General features: G+C 42.7%; 1 protein-coding gene across 1 annotated transcript; it reads right to left on the reverse strand.

Moving 5' to 3' along the window:
- Positions 1–655: 655 nt before the first annotated feature.
- LOC135577010 (uncharacterized) lies at positions 656–3,166 on the reverse strand. The gene is given in 3 exon segments (XM_065044450.1): positions 656–709; positions 1,395–2,072; positions 2,074–3,166. Coding segments are annotated over 3 exon segments (1,539 nt in total). The 5' UTR covers positions 2,881–3,166.
- Positions 3,167–18,247: the final 15,081 nt, after the last annotated feature.

Consider the following 18,247-nt stretch of genomic DNA (forward strand, 5'->3'; position numbering starts at 1 on the left):
TTTAAGCAGTCACCTCTTTTTATCATGGCGTTCTTAACGAGCTCTTTTGTCCGTTGTTCGATTGGTACTTGCTCTATTTTAGTATGGGACTCACACACTATCTTACCAGTCTTATTTGCTTCTGGTAAGGTCGTAGATATTATTCCCCACTGTACTGGGTCTTCGGCTGATTTCGGGATGGGAAGACAAGCAGTGATGCTACTGACATTTTGGGTTTGTGCAAAATCTCGAATTAGTCCTATCATCAGATTCTCTGCCTGATTCTGTACACTCTGTACTACTTGTGGCATTTGAGTATTGTCACTATCTCCTATAGCCCTTCGTGTTTTACATAATTGTTCTCCAGTGACTTTGCAAATCAGTGTGGCATACAGTCTGGGTACATAAACTACTATAAAAACAAAACGGTAACAAAAGTTAGACATCCTGCATTGTGATTTTAAGTGTGGCTGGACCCACTAATCGTGATTGCCACAGTTTTGGGACTTTCTTCACTCGGGTGTAATGTATCCAGGAGTCTATTTCAGCAACCTTAATTGCAGTAAATGTAGTTAAAAGTACTTGATAAGGTCCGTCCCAACGTTCTTTTAAAGGATCTTCTCTCCAAGTCTTTATATACACCATGTCTCCAGGTTCTATATCATGTACCGGATTCTCAAGTGCTAGTGGGCGATTCCACACTAATACGGATCTGAGTCGATTCAATGTCCTGCCGAGAGACAACACATAATTGTACACATCCTGATTACCTTTTACATGTATACTTGGATTCGGATCAGGTGCTTCATATGGTTTGCCATACAGAATTTCGTATGGGCTTACCGACATTCCACTCCTAGGTTTAATCCTAATTCGCAATAACGCTATTGGTAAGGCCTGGGGCCATTAAATTTTGCTTCTTCGCAAATTTTGCTAAGTTGTCGTTTTAACGTCTGATTCATTTTCTCCGCCTGGCCACTAGACTGGGGTCTCCACGGGGTGTGTAATTCCCATTTAATTCCCAAACATCTACCGACTTCCTTTACCACTTGAGCAACAAAATGCGGTCCCCTATCAGATGATATTCCCAATGGTACTCCAAATCTAGGAATTATTTCCTTCAGTAACCATTTTACAGTTTCTTGTGCCTGGTTGGTGCGACAAGGGAAGGCTTCTGGCCATCCTGAAAAGGTGCATACCCCAACTAACAGATATCTGAATCCTCGAGTTTTGGGGAGTTCCACATAATCTATTTGCCAACAATCCCCTGGTTGTACACCTGTCCTAATTTTTCCCATATCTACTTTCCTTTTAACTAAAGGATTATTTCTCAAGCAAATTTCACACTTAGCTGTGATAGATTTTGCCATTGTTAACATCTGGACCGAGATAATTTGTTTTCTTAGATAAGTTACCAACGCTTCTGCACCCCAATGACACTTCTGGTGCTCCGCCTGAAGTATCCCTCTCATAATTGTGATTGGCACCACAATTTGTCCGTTCGTGGTTACATACCATCCAGAATTATCCTTGACGGCTTTTACTAGTCTTGCCAATTTCTCATCTTCTGTAGAATATTCAGGTGCCTCTGAAGGTGTAGGTAATAAATCAATTGCTCTTACCTTTTGGGAGACAAGACCCACCATCATCCAGACTCGTCGTGCCACTGATCGGGCTGTTTGATCAGCAAGTCGGTTTCCTTCAATAATTTTCGATGTCCCACTCTGATGAGCTTTACAGTGCATGATGGCAACCAGTGATGGCTTTTGAATGGCATTAATCAAGTTCAATATTTCTTTTTGGTACTTGATGTTTGTTCCTTGGGAGGAGAGTAGTCCACGCTCTTTCCAAAGAGCTCCATGTACATGAACAACCCCAAATGCATATTTTGAGTCAGTCCAAATATTGACCCTTTTGTCCTCACTGAGCTCTAATGCCCTAGTTAGGGCTATCAACTCAGCTTTCTGTGCTGATGTGTTTGGTGGTAGGGATTTAGCTTCAATTACTGTTTTGGCAGTAGTAATCGCGTATCCTGCATACCGCACTCCGCTTTCCACAAAACTACTGCCGTCAGTAAAAAAGCTCCCAATCCGTCTTCTCCAATGGGGTATCTTTCAGGTCAGGTCGGCTTGCGTGGGTATATTCAATGACCTCCACACAATCATGTTCCAGATTTTCTTCTTCAGTCTCTGCGCTTAAAAACACAGCTGGATTCATTAGGTTAGTTGTTTTTAGGATAACATCATCCTGCTCTGTTAAAATTGCCTGATATTTCATCATCCTACTTGGGGAAAGCCAATGGCCCCCCTTTTGTTCCAATACAGTAGTCACCATATGGGATACAAACACTTCGATCCTTTTCCCCATAGTCAGTTTCCGGACTTCCTGAATTAATATCACGGTAGCAGCCACCGCCCGCAAGCACGCCGGCCATCCAGCACTTACCGGGTCAAGTTGTTTAGAGAAATAACCGACGGGCCTTTTCCAAGATCCCAGCCGTTGGGTTAATACCCCTAGAGCAAGTCTCTGTCGTTCATGTACAAATAACTGAAAGTCTTTACTCAGATCAGGTAGGCCCAAAGCAGGCGCTTGCATTAAGGCCTGTTTCAATTTTTGAAAAGCTTCTTGTTGTGGTCTTTCCCACACCAAGGTCTTATTCTTCTGTGCCTCGTATAAAGGTTTGGCAATAAGTCCATAGTCCATGATCCAGAGCCTGCACCATCCTGCCATTCCTAGAAAAGATCTTAATTCATGTAAGTTACGCGGTTCTGAGATCGCACAGATAGCATGTACACGGTTTATACCTAGTCTTCGCTGTCCTTGAGAAAGCTCGCATCCTAGATAGATCACAGTTGTGGATGCAATCTGAGCTTTATTTTTTGACACTTTATATCCATTCATTCCTAATTGATTCAATATTTCAATTGTTACCTGAATGCAAAGTTCTTGGGTCTCAGCAGCAATCAGAATATCATCCACATATTGCAGCAACAAGTACCATTGTCGAGGAATTCCGATATAGCCTCTCGTAGCCCACTCCTCAAGTTCTTTGGCTAGTTGATTTCCGAAGATAGTTGGACTATTCTTAAATCCTTGTGGAAGGCGTGTCCAGGTTAATTGGGCTTTTCTCCCGTTGTGTGGGTTCTCCCATTCAAAAGCGAATAGCTTTTTGCTTTCCTGGTCAAGGGGTATGCAGAAGAAGGCAACTTTTAAATCAAGTACTGTAAACCATTTATATTTCTCTTTCACAGATGTTAACAAGGTATACGGATTTGCAACTACTGGATGTATGTCCTTAGTGATCTGGTTTATTGCTCATAAGTCTTGGACTAGTCGATAGTTACCATCAGGTTTCTTTACTGGAAAAATTGGAGTATTGTATTCTGATTCACATTCTTCTAGAATTCCATATTTCAAAAATTTCTCAATTAAAGATACTATTCCTAATCTGGCTTCCAATTTCAATGGGTACTGTCTTAATCGTACCGGTTCAGCACCTTCCTTCAGCGCTACTTTCACAGGTTTAGCTGCCTTTGACTTCCCAGGTATGTCAGTTTCCCATACCGTGGGAATCACTGCATCTTCTATTGCCTGTGGTATTTTCACAATTGGATTTTCCTTTAATAGTAAAATTTGTCCTACCTTTGACTCCGGAACTTTCATTACCAAATTTCCATCCTCAAATGTTATTGTGGCATCTAATTTGGTCAGCAAATCTCATCCTAAAAGAGAAACTGGACAATCTGGAACATATAAGAACTCGTGGGTTAGCTCCTTTTCTCCAAAACACAAATCCAAAGGTTGCAGGAATGGCCGTACTTCCTCCTTCCCTGTGGCACCAACAATTGTTGTAGCTCTGTGACCTACCGCCCCCTGTAAGGAATTCAGTACAGACTAAATAGCCCCTGTGTCTACTAAAAATTTTACATCCCGGTTTTGGCAGCTTCTTTTAATCTTTCTAAAAAGGCCGAGGGAGACTCATTGTTTTCCTGCATCACATCATACAATTTTGACCAATTCATTTGCTTCGGCATAGCAGTTTGAACGCCAATCAATAACCAATCCTGATACCTCCGGAGACGGCTTAACCCGCCTCCTGTATTGTCTGTATCTCCTGTATTATCGGGGATCTTCTTTTGGAAAGTTCTCATCAACGTTAGCCTCTACTTTCCCATTCCGAATATCTTCTCTCACCTTATCCCTCGCAACCTGTATAACCACATATTTTTCTGTAGAGTCCATTAATGTATCTAAAATGACTTGTAAATCATCCCAATCAGGATTCTGCGTCTTAATTATCATCTTAATCACTTTTGCAACATTAATCACTTTTGCTTCCAGATCACTAAATCCCCCGGCGAAAACGGGACTTTTACATAGACTGGTTCCCCCCCCAACACCTACTGCCTGCCGCAGGGGTGCTATTACGTTTGATGATCCCCCGCGGGCGGCGAGCCCGGAGGAGAGGAGCTGCAGCTTCAGCCTTAGCAGCCGCCGCTCCCCCCCCCTTTCCCACCGCTTTAGCAGACAGTCAGCTTTTCACCTTTTTTTTTTTTTTTTTTCTCTGCAGCTTATCAAGGAGAAGCTGCCGGGCACAGGTTTGGGCTCCTTTTGCCCTTTTTCTCTCTTCATTTAATTCCTGTGATTATAAACTTTATATGTAATTCCAATTAGCTGAACAATAGTTACATCCCTCAGCTCCTACCTTTTGTAACTTCTTACAGATGTCAATAAACAGCATACTAAACATCAATCCCTGACATTAATTTTAGATCCAAATCCAAATCAGTCTATCCACAAAACAACACTAAATGCAATACAGCTAACTCAATTTACTTTCATGTGTACAGATGCATCTGAAGGGGGAGCAAGGTGGCACTTTAGTAACGGAAACGGTTCTTATTTTGTAATTATTTCTCCAAACAAATCCTTTTGGTACCAAATATAAACATACAAACTAAAATACTGAGCTCAGACATGCAAACCGGATACCGAGTTCAAATATGCAAACAGATCACAATCACACTTCTTTTATGCATAAACTGTCCAAACCCAGCCTTCTTCTAATGTTTCAGAAAGCAATTTGACGGCGATACGTTTGAATTGGACATATCAACAGAGAAGGATACAGATAACTAACACAGAAAGATAACACAGGTAACTTTACCAGAACAACAGTAAACAGGATCAAATCACCGGTTTCAACAGTAAATACAGATTAAATCACCAGAACTACAGACCAGGTGCTGAGTAGCACAAATAACCAGACCAGGTGCCGAGCCTGCGGCACAAATAACCAGACCAGATGCCGAACCTGCAGAGGTTTCCCTCTGTCTGACGGACGGCTGCCTAGGCAATACCACGGGAGCTCCCTGCCCAACCAAGTGTGGCTTTCGCCGCGTCTGACCGGCAGGCTACCAGATGCCTGACCAGCAGGCTACCAGACCAGAACCAGACCAAGTGGGTACCCAACAATCCAGATAAAGCACCTTCTTACCAGTCAGAGGTCCGTCGTGAGCAGCAGAGGGTCGGTCGCGTCCGATGCGCTCCCCAAGAATACCTCGGTGCTAGCTGGAGCAGGATCAAGACGCGATCCGCCTCAGCAATGCTCGCGAGGTCCCATCTGGGTCGCCAAAAATGTTAGCATTCAAGACACATAACCACAGGTGCAGTTATATGCGGTGCTTTATTTCAGCGCTGGGAAACCAGGGGTTCGCACCCAAAGCTGGCTTCAGCCACTGATTCAGACTACACCATATTTATACAATTTGATCACATACATATGCATTACAATTCTTGACAACCATTAGCATATCCCACACCTATTCTAACACAAATTATCTATCTAAGCAATGCTAAGTAACATTCGCATGTTTATCAGTTATTTCTAAGTTACCTGTTTTAAAGAATATGTCTTAAATCTATATCAATCTTAAGAATAGGGTATGGTTGAAGTTACCTGTTCTAAAGAATATGTCATAAAGCTATGTCAATTTTAAGAATGGGGTATGATTATATAAAATCATGCTTGAATGCACACTCTGAACCTGGATACAGTATCAAAGCTAAGAATCTTGGATACGGTCTACAGAATCAAAACACAGCCCACAAAATTCAATTCAACTATAACACAATCACTTAATGCATGATTGGAGAGTGAACGCGTGATAAGAGAATAGTTGCATATATAAGGAGGCTTGTTTCTGTAATAAAGGGCTTTGCATGATTCACATTGAATCAGAGTGCTGAGTCCTTTATTTGCTCTAACAAATGGTGACCCCGATGTGATACTCTGAATGGCGTCTCACTACGATCGGGAAAAGCATGGAGTGGCCCAGCCAGAGGCGGTTCATCTGGACTGAAGACCGGACGGAGGCGTACGGATGCCCCGGGGATAAATTCGTCGACGGATCACCGGAAAAGGTGAGCGGCTGGCGGCAGGAGGAGGGAAGAATGAAGTTATGGAGCAAAACATATTTTCTGAAGAACAAGCCATAGTTAAGCTCCTCCTGCATATTCTCTCTGTGAGAGGACTTAAATAGGAAGAAAGTAACATACGTAGACTGTTAATTTGGTGTAGAATTAACGGCTACCCGGGAGAAACTGAGAAGGCTTTTAAACGTGAACTTTGGGACGATATAGGGCAGAAATTATGGGATAAGTTCAGCAACGGAGATAAAGAAGCTAAATCATTATTAACTACATGGAAGCTTATAAAAGATTTTAAGGCTGAACGGTCTGCTGCTGCTGGAAGTTTTGTAGCGTTGCAGCCTGATAAGAATCCAGAAAGTTGATCTGAAGTTTAGCCGGTTTGTGTCTTTGATACCCTCCCTTTTCCATCCCCTGCTGTGTCTTCGGCACCCCTGATGATTCAGCAGTCCGGGGTGGGGGGAGGAAAAATGCTGAGCGGGTGTTCTCCTACACTATTACCCAATCGTGATGAGAACAGCAAGTCCAAAGAATTGGAGTCAGACAACTTGCCCAAGGAACCTGTGAAAGCTGAGAATGCTAAAGTCATAAAAAAGTGGACTATCAGTCCTTTTACTGACTTACATCCTCCTTTACTGCCTTCTACCCCTCTAACTTCCACAAGAGAGCAGAAGGAATCGCCGGATAAGAACTGGGCAAAAGAACCGTGTGAAAGATCAGATCAGCTATTAGCAAGTGAATCCAACAGTCAGCAATGTGGTCATGCTGATTGTGACGGGAAAGGGGATGAGCCTGAGGACTCAGGTTATACGAATATGATGCTAGAAAGTATTGGTGAGAATGTGCACTGTTCCGAACCCCCCTGTTACTAATGATTCTCCAGCACCGTTCAAGTCCGTGTTATCTGATGACTCGGATGAGGGTCTGCAGCATTTTCTTGAAAAGTTAAAGGGAAAAAGAGTATGTGTGTGTGTTGCCTCGAGATCAGATAAAAACCATGAAAGACTCAAGCAAAATTAGACCTGTGCAATGTAACAGCTATAGATCATTTAGGACAGAACCATGGGGATTCATTGAAAGGGGCGGGTATCCCTCAACTCTTGGAACAGACACTAATTGACACACCACAATTACAGGTGCTATTAGTTTCTGAAATCCTGAGGCAGTCAGCAGACCTTGCATATTAAGCTATGATAGAGGTGCCTGAAACCAACAAAGCAGCCAAATTATTCACAACTATTATAAGGGTTCCAATGAGAATTACATGCAATTTATTGACCATCTTCAAGAGGCTGTCAATAAGCAGGTTGAAAACTTAGAAGCTAAGGAAGCACTAGTGTTGAAATTAGCAGTAGAGAATGCTAATGTTTGCTATCAAGGTGTTATCTGTGAGTTTTACAGTACATATTACGTGCTTCTGTGTATTGCCTCTCTGAAAATCAAGCAGTTTGTCAGGAATGTGAGTTAATTGTTTTACTAGTTGTTTTTAAGTGTGTCATAAAACGTTCTCCCCACTTCTCCCACTTGCGTTGCAAGCAGCCCTGTGCTTTCCCCCCTCCCTCCCTCTTCTCAAGGTTTTTACTTACAAGATAGGGTCAGAAATGACTGTTTTCAGTTGTGTTCCTAAGAAATCGGTATTGGGAGGTGTTTTAAAACATAGGAAAGCACTTGGAAATATGAGGAAGGAAGATCCTGTGAAATATTGAAATCAGTGTTGGCTGCTGTATAAGTTAAATGATTGGGAAAAGTGTCTGGAGAATAGAATCTTGAAGTATAACACCTTGTTGCAATTAATGTTGTTTTTAACGTGAGAAGAGTGGGACATAATAAATCTCTACAAGAGATCATTAAATCATCTCAGATAGTTTTACAGGCGGGGCGATTTGAACTTCAACAAGCTGAGAGAGAGTTAACTGATAACACACAGGTCAGAAAACTTGTTAAAGTCTGCAAGATGCTTTTCTTATTAATCTGTTTTCTTTGTGGGTATCTGTTTAAGCATGTTGCAATTTTGGTAGGTCTTTGTTATATGGTACGATAAGTTCACAGACTGTTAAATCATGAGAATCCGTTGACTCAGAATGTGTATTTTGTGATAATACAGAACATCATAAGTAATTTAGTTCTTTACTGCGTGAATGTGATTATAAGATTTTGTGTGTGACAGCTGTTACTTTTCTTTCTAGCATGCTAGCTTTATTCCAATAGCCAGACTTGCACAACTCTTTGATAGGCTGTGTCTCATCTCAGTGTTCTGGATTTGGCTTTTTTGTATGCACACCAAGTAAAGAATCCTGGTTTTGCGATAACAGTTTTAGCGCACCAGATGAGACACCAATAAAAGGTTTGCCCAGTCCAGCTTGCTATGTCGGCCGGGGGGGCAGATGCTGGTTGGGCTCCAGCATGCACTGACCTGTTTTGTCAGGGAGACCCAGCAGTACCTCTGCCTGGCTGGGCAGTAAGCGGTTCAAAGGTGCAATGCAAAAATTGAGATATTGTCTTGAATTAGTGTAGCTGTGATCCATCTGCATATTTGAACTTGGTGTTTGGTTTTTATATATGAGGTCAGTACTTTAATTTGCATATATATATATTTGGTACCAAAATAAATTTTTTGGATCATAATTACAAAATGGGAACTGGTTCCACTGCTAAAATACCACCTTGATCCCCCTTAGGATGCATCCTTATACATTAGAGTTATTGCTCATATTGTTATCTAATGAATGCTGGAAGCAATGAAACATCCTTGGATGTTATCAGATGTGGGAGATTTGACGGATTTTCTTGAAGTTAATGTGTGGATGGGTTTCTATTAGATGGAGATTCGTTATTGAACTAGTCAGGCCCAAAGGAATTTCAAGGCCACCTTGGAAAGCTGAAAACATGACGTAAATCAACAGACCTATCAGCAGTGAGACTCAGGCGCGTGGACAGCTCGTGAACATAGACAATATCCAATCAATTAATGCATGCTTGGAGCGTGGACGCGTGATCAGGAAATAACTGCATATATAAGGAGGCTTGTTTCTGTAATAAATTGGCTTCGCTTGAATTCATATTAGATTGTGTGGAGTCCATGATAATTGGCCCTCACAAATAGAAATGTACAATTTATTAGAAAATGTTAGCGCTTTTCAATTAATTTTCAAGGGTACTGAGTGTGCAAATATGTATTTATTTTATAAACAGAATAAAGTTGCTATTATCCTATGCTTCCAACACCAGGTAGAGTCCTCTCATATTTCAAGCAAGAGACACACGGATTTTTATTTTGGAGTTATATTTCTCAACAACTTGATTTCCTTGATATGGGGAGAAGGGTGTTTTGTTTTATGGTTCAGGAAAGAAAGTCAGGAAGCTGGACAATGTTTTCAGTTCCATTACTGCCTGCTTATAGTATTGTTTAACCTGGGTAACCATAATAAAGTACAGAAAATACAAAAACAAAACCCCAACAAACACCAGGAAAAGGAAAAAAAGCCCTTTACTTACTTTATAGGAACAGTCAGAGGTTGAGATAATATTTGCCAAGTGTCCTAAAAGAGAGCTATCTACTAGTTTTATCCAAACACACAGAAGAGCTATGCTGGAGATTTTCTCATTGTTAGATGAGAGTTTCAAAGGATGGTATTTCTTTCCCACCTCACAGTAAAAACCAGTAAGAAAAGCAAGCACTTCCAACTAATGGGGCTCTGGAATAATGCCAGAGGTCAAGACTGCCCATGCAAAAGTTGTGTGGTGTTTTCAGCTGCAAGGACCTAATCCCGTTGCTCGTCCATATGGTTCAAGTTTGCATGCTCTCATTTGTTATGTTCCCCACTCCAGTGTAACTTCACCTCAAAAAAAAAAAAAAGGCAAAAAAATCCAAATCCCCCCTGTGGCAGAATGCAAACCCCCCTCCCTCCTTCAGTATGGCACATCTCCCTCTTTCTCTGCTACTTGAGGCTAACAGCTTCTTTTGTTTGGCCCAGAGCACCCTGGCTCCTGGGCCATTAGGAGAAGGGAGTGCCGAGCCGCTGGGCGCCTGCGTCCAGTGTAAGGCTTCAGGGGCACCCACAGCCAGTGTGGGGGGTGCAGAGAAGCTTCTAGAGTGCCTACAGTCAGGTCTGATCAGATAAAAACGGGATTCTCGTCGAGACTCCACCCTTTGTAGCGGGTCTCTCGGAGCACGAGCAAGATGCTGCCGCCGAGAGCCCCCCTCCCCGGGATGGGGACTCCGCTTGCCTCGCCGCCACGGATGTGAGTAAAACTTCTCGCAGGATTGCGAGTATATTTATACTTTTCATGCACATATGCACATATAACTTTCCGCGCTCCATATGAGAGCGTGTAAAATTAATCCTCGCAGAATCGCGGGTGTATTTTCCTCCCGTGCACATATGCACATGTAACTTTCCATGCACATTTGCACGCGTACTTTAAATTATTTCCTCACACAATCGCGAGTGTATTTTCCTTCCGTGCACACTTGCACGCGTAACTTTCCGTGCCCAATACGAGCATGTGTATAAATTATTTCCTCGCACAATCGCGAGTGGCCGCCGAGAGCCCCTCGCACAATCGGGAGTGTATTTTCCTCCCGTGCTTCCACATAAACACGTGTAGGATTCCGTGTACACTTGCACATGTAAGTAAATTAACCCTCGCAGGATTGCGAGTGTATTATAAATTTACCCTCGCGGAATCGCGAGTGTACACTTTCCGTACTCACTACGAGTATGTGTATCTCTTTAAAAATAATCCCACACTGTTATAAATAAGAGCCAATAAATCGATTTTGAGCCAATCAATTGATTTTATTTAGCAAGCGGTAATTAGGCAAAACAGAGCTGGGTGACCGGGGGAAGCTCAGTTCCGCCAACAGGCACACCACTCAATTTTTCGTGTGTGCTTATATGTGTTATAAGCTCGTTCACACGCTGGGAATTTCCGTCTCTGGAACTTTGTTATCTGTTGCACCATCCGGGCGCTCTGTTATCTGTGGCACCATCCGGGAGTCCTGTTGTCTGTGGCACCATCCAGGCAATCCAGGCATTGGCTTAACTACTACTACAAGGTTCTACAAAGCATAATCAAACTTGCACAAGCACAGTTACTGCTTACAACAATATGCATAATACAATTGAATCCTACTCGATTTGTTCAACATTAACAATTTTGACCATCACTTATTACACGCACCATGTTTAGGCAAGTGTGTACTTCTCCGGGACTCAGGGACGGCTCCGGCATTGTTTTGGTGAAGCCACGTGCATGCACACTGTGGACCACCTGTTGTATTAGTTGCTGCCCCTTAAATCATTTTCCTCAGCTCATATCCGAACCTTTATTTAAGTCACTTTTGGAGTGCTAAAACCCTGTTTCTCACCGGTCTAATAAAAGTTGTTTTGGACCCTGTTGTCCCTTAAATTAACCTACGGGGTGCCTCTGTGACACCCCCACAAAGAGCACATTTTGAACATATATCTTACAACCACCTTGTTACAGTTGTAACTAAGTTTTGTAAACTATATCCAAGATTCTTACCTTATCTTGAGGCTTTGCAGGTTGTATACAAAAAGAGAACTGAAAGTTAGTCCTCAGTTAGTCCTTATCTTATCTTGAAAGGATAGGATGTGCTGAGAATGCACATCTAAGAAATCCAAGAATTTTACATGATTTCATAATGAATATAGGAATAGTGCGCATGTGCAGTGACAAAAAGTGAAAAGTACACGGGTGAAGAAGACTCCTTACTTCATCCTGAAGACCCCCTGAACGACCACCAGAGGACACTGCGCATGCTTAGAGTAGTTCCAAGGTGTTGCAACTGATATTGTGAAATAGTTGTGTAATCTGATTAATATGCAATACATACATTGTAACCCTAATGAATATGTATGTAACCAAATTGTATAAATGTAGTGGAGTTCAAATCAGTGGTGGAAGCCAGCTTTGGGTGCGAACCCCTGGTTTCCCAGCGCTGAAATAAAAGCACCGCATATAACTACGTCCATGGTTATGTGTCTCGTTTGCTAACAACCTCTGTCATTTGTGCTTCCTCGAGGCAAAGCACTACAGTTGCCATTATGTCATATCTGCTTAGATCAGTGCTCTGTATCTCATGGGGTGGGAACTTACAACACATCTACTTCCAAGAGCATCTAATTTCTCCAGTGATGAAGTCCAGAAAATCCTCCCACAAAGTTCAACTTGCAGGACCCAAAGAAAAACCCTTTTTAGCAAAGGGCTAATTGATCAGTTTGTTGTAGTTTTGGTACAATATTAGCAACCAGTTCTTTTCCAGTGCAACTTAATTGCCTTCAAAAAAGAATTACTAGGACAGAATGTATTATAAATTATTTATATTTGCAATAGTGCAGGTCCTGTGTTAGTTTACAAAATAATTTTGAGTATTTTCATAGGACAAAGCTAAGTACCCCACAACTGGACAACTGTATGGGGATATAGCGGAAGATTTGGTGAGGAGATTAATTAAATGTAAATACACTCAAGTGACTTGCACCTGTCTGTAGAAAAAGCACACACATCACACTAATTGTTTTACTGGCCTTGTGTGCTTGATGAGTAGAACCTCTGTGTTAGATAACATAGGCCTGTGAGAAACTCTAGGCACCTTATCACTATGTCTGAGATTCCTGCTTTGTTGTGAGAAAGAGCAGGAGGCTGCGCCTGCCTGAAGCCTTGAAATATAGGAGAGCTCAGCAGGCCCAGTGATTTTCCAGCAGGGCTGAACTTGACCAGCGCCTGCGTTCCCGCTTGTGTCACCTCTGCCTGGGAGCTTAGGTGTGGTTTCGGAGATCCCCCAGTAGAGAGGTAACTAAAATAAAACTTGCTCTTTGCAAATGCATCCGTGGCCTCTGGCTCTTCTTGTGACGTGCCTGCGTATTGTGTACACACCAGTTCTCTCACATACCTAATACCTCTCTCCATAGTAGTCCATTTGGTTGAGTGGCATATGATATCATCTTTTAAAGGGTACCTGATTTTTACTGCTGACAAAATTCTCCTCCAGAGGCTTTGACTTTGTTTCTTCTTTGCAATTGCCTTATCAATGCCACCATATCTGGCCAGGGATCCCAACTGACTGGCTTCACTGACATCTAAGTCCAAACTATTAGCTCCATTGTCCCAGCATCGAATGAGCCAAGTGACAATTGGCTCGCCTTCACAACGGCTAAAGTATTGTTTCACAGTCCTCAGCTCCTTCAGAGATAAGGAGCGTTCTATTAGCTCGTCCTTTGCTGGTCACTTTGTTTTAGAAGGACCCACTGGTTGCTTTGCTATAGAATACAGGGGTAGCAGTGGATGGAGTTTAAGAAGGGCTGTAGTAGGAGCTGTAGGAGGGCCTCCTTCTTCCTCCTGATTCTTCTTCATCATCACCTTGTTCTATTCCAGAAACAACCTCTCACAGAATTCTGTTACCCTCACAGTGAAGGTAACAGAACACTGGAACAGGCTGCCCAGGGAGGTTGTGGAGTCTCCTACTCTGGAGACATTCAAAACCCACCTGGACGTCGTCCTGTGTAACCTCATGTAGGTGTTCCTGCTCCAGCAGGGGGATTGGACGAGATGATCTTTCAAGGTCCTTTCCAATCCCTAACATTCTGTGATTCTGTGATTTTCTGTGATTATGTGAATAAGAAAATCACTCAGATTTGCTTTTTGCCTAACATAATTACCATAGTCTAAAATAAATATAAAATGGTGTCACCTCTGCCTGGGAGCTCAGGTGTGGCTTTGGAGATCCCCCAGTAGAGAGATAACTAAAATAAAACTTGCTCTTTGCAATGCATTCGTGGCCTCTGGCTCTTATTGCGACGTGCCTGTGTATGTGTACACAGCAACATTTTAAAAAATACCCTAGAAGCTTCAGTTTTAAAAACAACAACCTCAAAAGTTCCCAAACAACTGTAAGAATAGTAAAACCAGCATATTCAGGTATCTTTAGCCCCTGATTCCCAAATAGACAAACTCTCTAGAACTAAGTAAAATCTGTAAGTCCTCACATCTATTTGTGGGATAAGATAATATTTAGGAAAGAATTATTAGTGGAATGAAAGGTACGACAAAATAGATTATAATATTTAAGTGGTCAGGAAAAATGAACTTAAGCAAATTACTCCCCATCAGCAATGGGGTTGTTCAGCCCCTGGAACTGTTTTAGATCTGAGAAAGAAAAAATAGTTTAAAAAGTGGCAAGAAGAAAATGTAAAGAACTTTTAACGAACAACTGTTGTTTTTACATAACTGAGGACCTGGCGCCTGACCCTAGCAGGGGGGAAGGACCGAGAGTCATCGGACTATGAATTCTGTAAAGGGTTAAGATTGCGGGGTGACAATAAAACCCTGGCAGATGTATTGTTAACCCCCTCTCCCCCCACTTTCTCTTTGCCCCTCCCTCTCCTCCCTGTCCCACAGGCGATCAGGAGGGAAAAGAAGGACTGAGAGAAGAGAGTTGGAAAAAATTAACAATGTTTTACTAATGCTACTAATAAGAATAGAGAAAATAATACAAAATATACAAAACCAATCTTGAAAGTCTCAGCAACTGCAGAGCCGGCAACCAAAGTCCTGGATTAGACTCTGCAGCCAATGGGAGCTGGATTCAGTCTCTCACTAGGCCTCAGTTTGCAGGGACGAATAGCAAGGTCCTCTCCTAATGTCGGCCATGAGCAGAAGGGAAAAGGGCAAAAAGGGAAAAAGGGGGACGAGATCCTCGTCATCTCGCACTTTTATATGAAGTATTCACGTGAATGGAATGTTATACACAGTTGGTCAGTTTCTTGGTCTCTTGTTTCTCGTCACCCCTCTCGCGAGATGTCCATCCGTGCTTATCAATAAGTTTGCATTCCATTGCTAGGTTTACCAAAACATGTGTCTGGTTCTCCAGGAAAATGCATTTAATATGAAGGCTTTAGCTGACAGGCAAATTCACTAAAAGAGAAACTTGTTTTTAACAAAACCAGGACATTCCACCCCTTACAATATGCCATTCACTGAATACTTAAACCTTATCAATACAATCTATCAATACAATCTAATTAATCACTACTGCTATATATATATACATATGTACATATATACACAGGAGTAATTAATCAGTGGACCATCCTTTAAAAAGTTCATTTTGTCATGACAGTCTCCCAGGGCAGAAAAAATGGTACAAGTGCATCTCATGACCACTGTTTGTGGGTTAAAGACATCAACTTCGAAGAAGTTGTCAGGCGCCACTCGAAGAAGCTAGCTCTGGTTTCATCATCACTGTCTTGATCTGAAAAACACTTATTAAACATTGTTAGTATGGCAATTCACATCCTGCAGTTCAGTATTGCATATTTTCACCTAAACTCAAATCCTCTTGAGGTACACACCGAACTTCTCCATCCTTAAGCATCACCCACCAGGTGCTGCCAGGTCCCTGGGCAAAAACAATCCCACGAATGGGCTTGCCTTTGCCTGAGGCAGGAGTAACCCAGACTGCCTTTCCTAACATGTTTTTCATGTGTACTACAGGGACTTTATCTTCTTCCACAGTACAAAGAATTTCTGATTGGGCAGGCCCGGCTCGATTGGTTGATCCCCTGGTGTTGACCAACCAAGTGGCTTTTGCTAAATGTGAATCCCAGTTTTTAAAGGTTCCACCACCAAGTGCCTTTAGTGTAGTTTTTAGCAAACCATTGTACCTTTCAATTTTCCCAGAGGCTGGTGCGTGATATGGGATATGATATACCCACTCAATACCATGTTCTTTGGCCCAATTGTCTATAAGACTGTTTTTGAAATGAGTACCGTTGTCTGATTCAATTCTTTCTGGCGTACCGTGTCGCCAAAGGACTTGCTTTTCAAGGCCCAAGATAGTATTTCGGGCTGTAGCATGAGGTACGGCATATGTTTCCAACCATCCAGTGGTTGCTTCCACCATTGTAAGTACATAACGCTTACCTTGACGTGTTTGTGGAAGTGTAATATAATATATCTGCCAAGCTTCTCCATACTTATACTTTAACCATCGCCCCCCATACCATACAGGCTTTAACCGTTTCGCTTGTTTGATTTCGGCGCAAGTCTCACATTCATGAATAACCTGTGACATAGTGTCCATAGTTAAATCCACCCCTCGATCGCAAGCCCATTTATATGTTGCATCTCTACCTTGATGCCTTGAAGCATCATGGGCCCACTGAGCTAGGAAAAGTTCACCTTTATGTTGCCAGTCCAAGTCCACCTCAGCTACTTTAATCTTAGCAGCTTGATCCGCTTGTTGGTTGTTTAGATGTTCCTCGGTGGCTCGACTTTTAGGCACATGAGCATCTACATGCCGAACTTTCACAGGCAGGCTCTCTAGCCGAGCAGCAATGTCTTGCCACAGTGTGGCAGCCCAAATGGGTTTACCTCTGCGCTGCCAGTTGCTTTTCTTCCATTGCTGTAGCCACCCCCAGAATGCATTTGCTACCATCCATGAGTCAGTATAGAGATAAAGTATTGGCCACTTCTCTCGTTCAGCAATGTCCAAAGCCAGCTGGATGGCTTTCACTTCTGCAAATTGACTAGATTCACCTTGTCCTTCAGTGGCTTCTGTAACTCGTCGTGTGGGACTCCACACAGCAGCTTTCCACCTTCGATGTTTTCCTGCAAGACGGCAGGATCCATCTCTGAACAGTGCATACTGCTGATCAGTGTCTGAAAGAGTATTATACGGTGGTGCTTTTTCAGCACGTTTTACTTCCTCCTCATCTGGAGACATCCTAAAGTCTTTACTTTCTGGCCAGTCTGTAATCACTTCTAAGATCCCTGGGCGATTGGGATTTCCAATTCGAGCTCGTTGCGTGATCAATGCAATCCATTTACTCCACGTAACTTCGGTTGCATGATGTGGAGAGGGAACCGTCCCTTTGAACAGCCAACTCAGCACCGGCAGTTGAGGTGCCAGGAGGAGCTGTGCTTCAGTACCGATCACTTCTGAAGCAGCTCGAACTCCTTCGTATGCTGCTAGTATCTCTTTTTCAGTTGGAGTATAGTTGGCCTCAAATCCTTTGTATCCTCAACTCCAAAAACCTAAGGGTCGACCTCGGGTTTCTCCTGGTGCTTTCTGCCAGAGGCTCCAGCTAAGTACATTATCTCCGGCTGCAGTGTAGAGCATATTTTAACATCTAGTCCAGTCCGAACTGGTCCAAGAGCCACTGCATAAGTTATCTCACGCTTAATTTGTTCAAAGGCTTGTCGTTGTTCAGGGCCCCACTCAAACTGGTTCTTTTAACGAGTCACTCAATAGAGAGGGCTCACAATCTGGCTGTAGTCAGGAATATGCATTCTCCAAAAACCTACAACGCCCAAGAAAGTCTGTGTCTCCTTTTTATTAGTAGGTGGAGACATTGCTGCAGTTTTGTTGATCACATCCATTGGGATCTGACGACGGCCATCTTGCCATTTTATTCCTAAAAACTGTATCTCTCGTGCAGGTCCCTTGACCTTGCTTCGTTTTATGGCAAAACCAGCATCCAAAAGAATCTGAATTATTCTCTCACCTTTCTCGAAGACTTCTTTCGCTGTGTCGCCCCATACGATGATGTCATCAATACACTGCAAGTGTTCTGGAGCTTTACCTTGCTCCAGTGTGGTCTGGATCAGGCCATGGCAGATGGTAGGACTGTTTTTCCACCCCTGGGGCAAGCGATTCCACGTGTACTGAATGCCTCTCCAGGTGAAAGCAAACTGCGGCCTGCACTCTGCTGCTACAGGAATAGAGAAAAATGCATTAGCAATGTCAATTGTAGCATACCACTTAGCTGCCTTTGACTCCAGTTCAAATTGCAGTTCTAGCATGTCAGGCACA

This window comes from Columba livia, chromosome W, assembly GCF_036013475.1.
Source record: "Columba livia isolate bColLiv1 breed racing homer chromosome W, bColLiv1.pat.W.v2, whole genome shotgun sequence".
Taxonomy (NCBI): Eukaryota; Metazoa; Chordata; class Aves; order Columbiformes; family Columbidae; genus Columba; species Columba livia.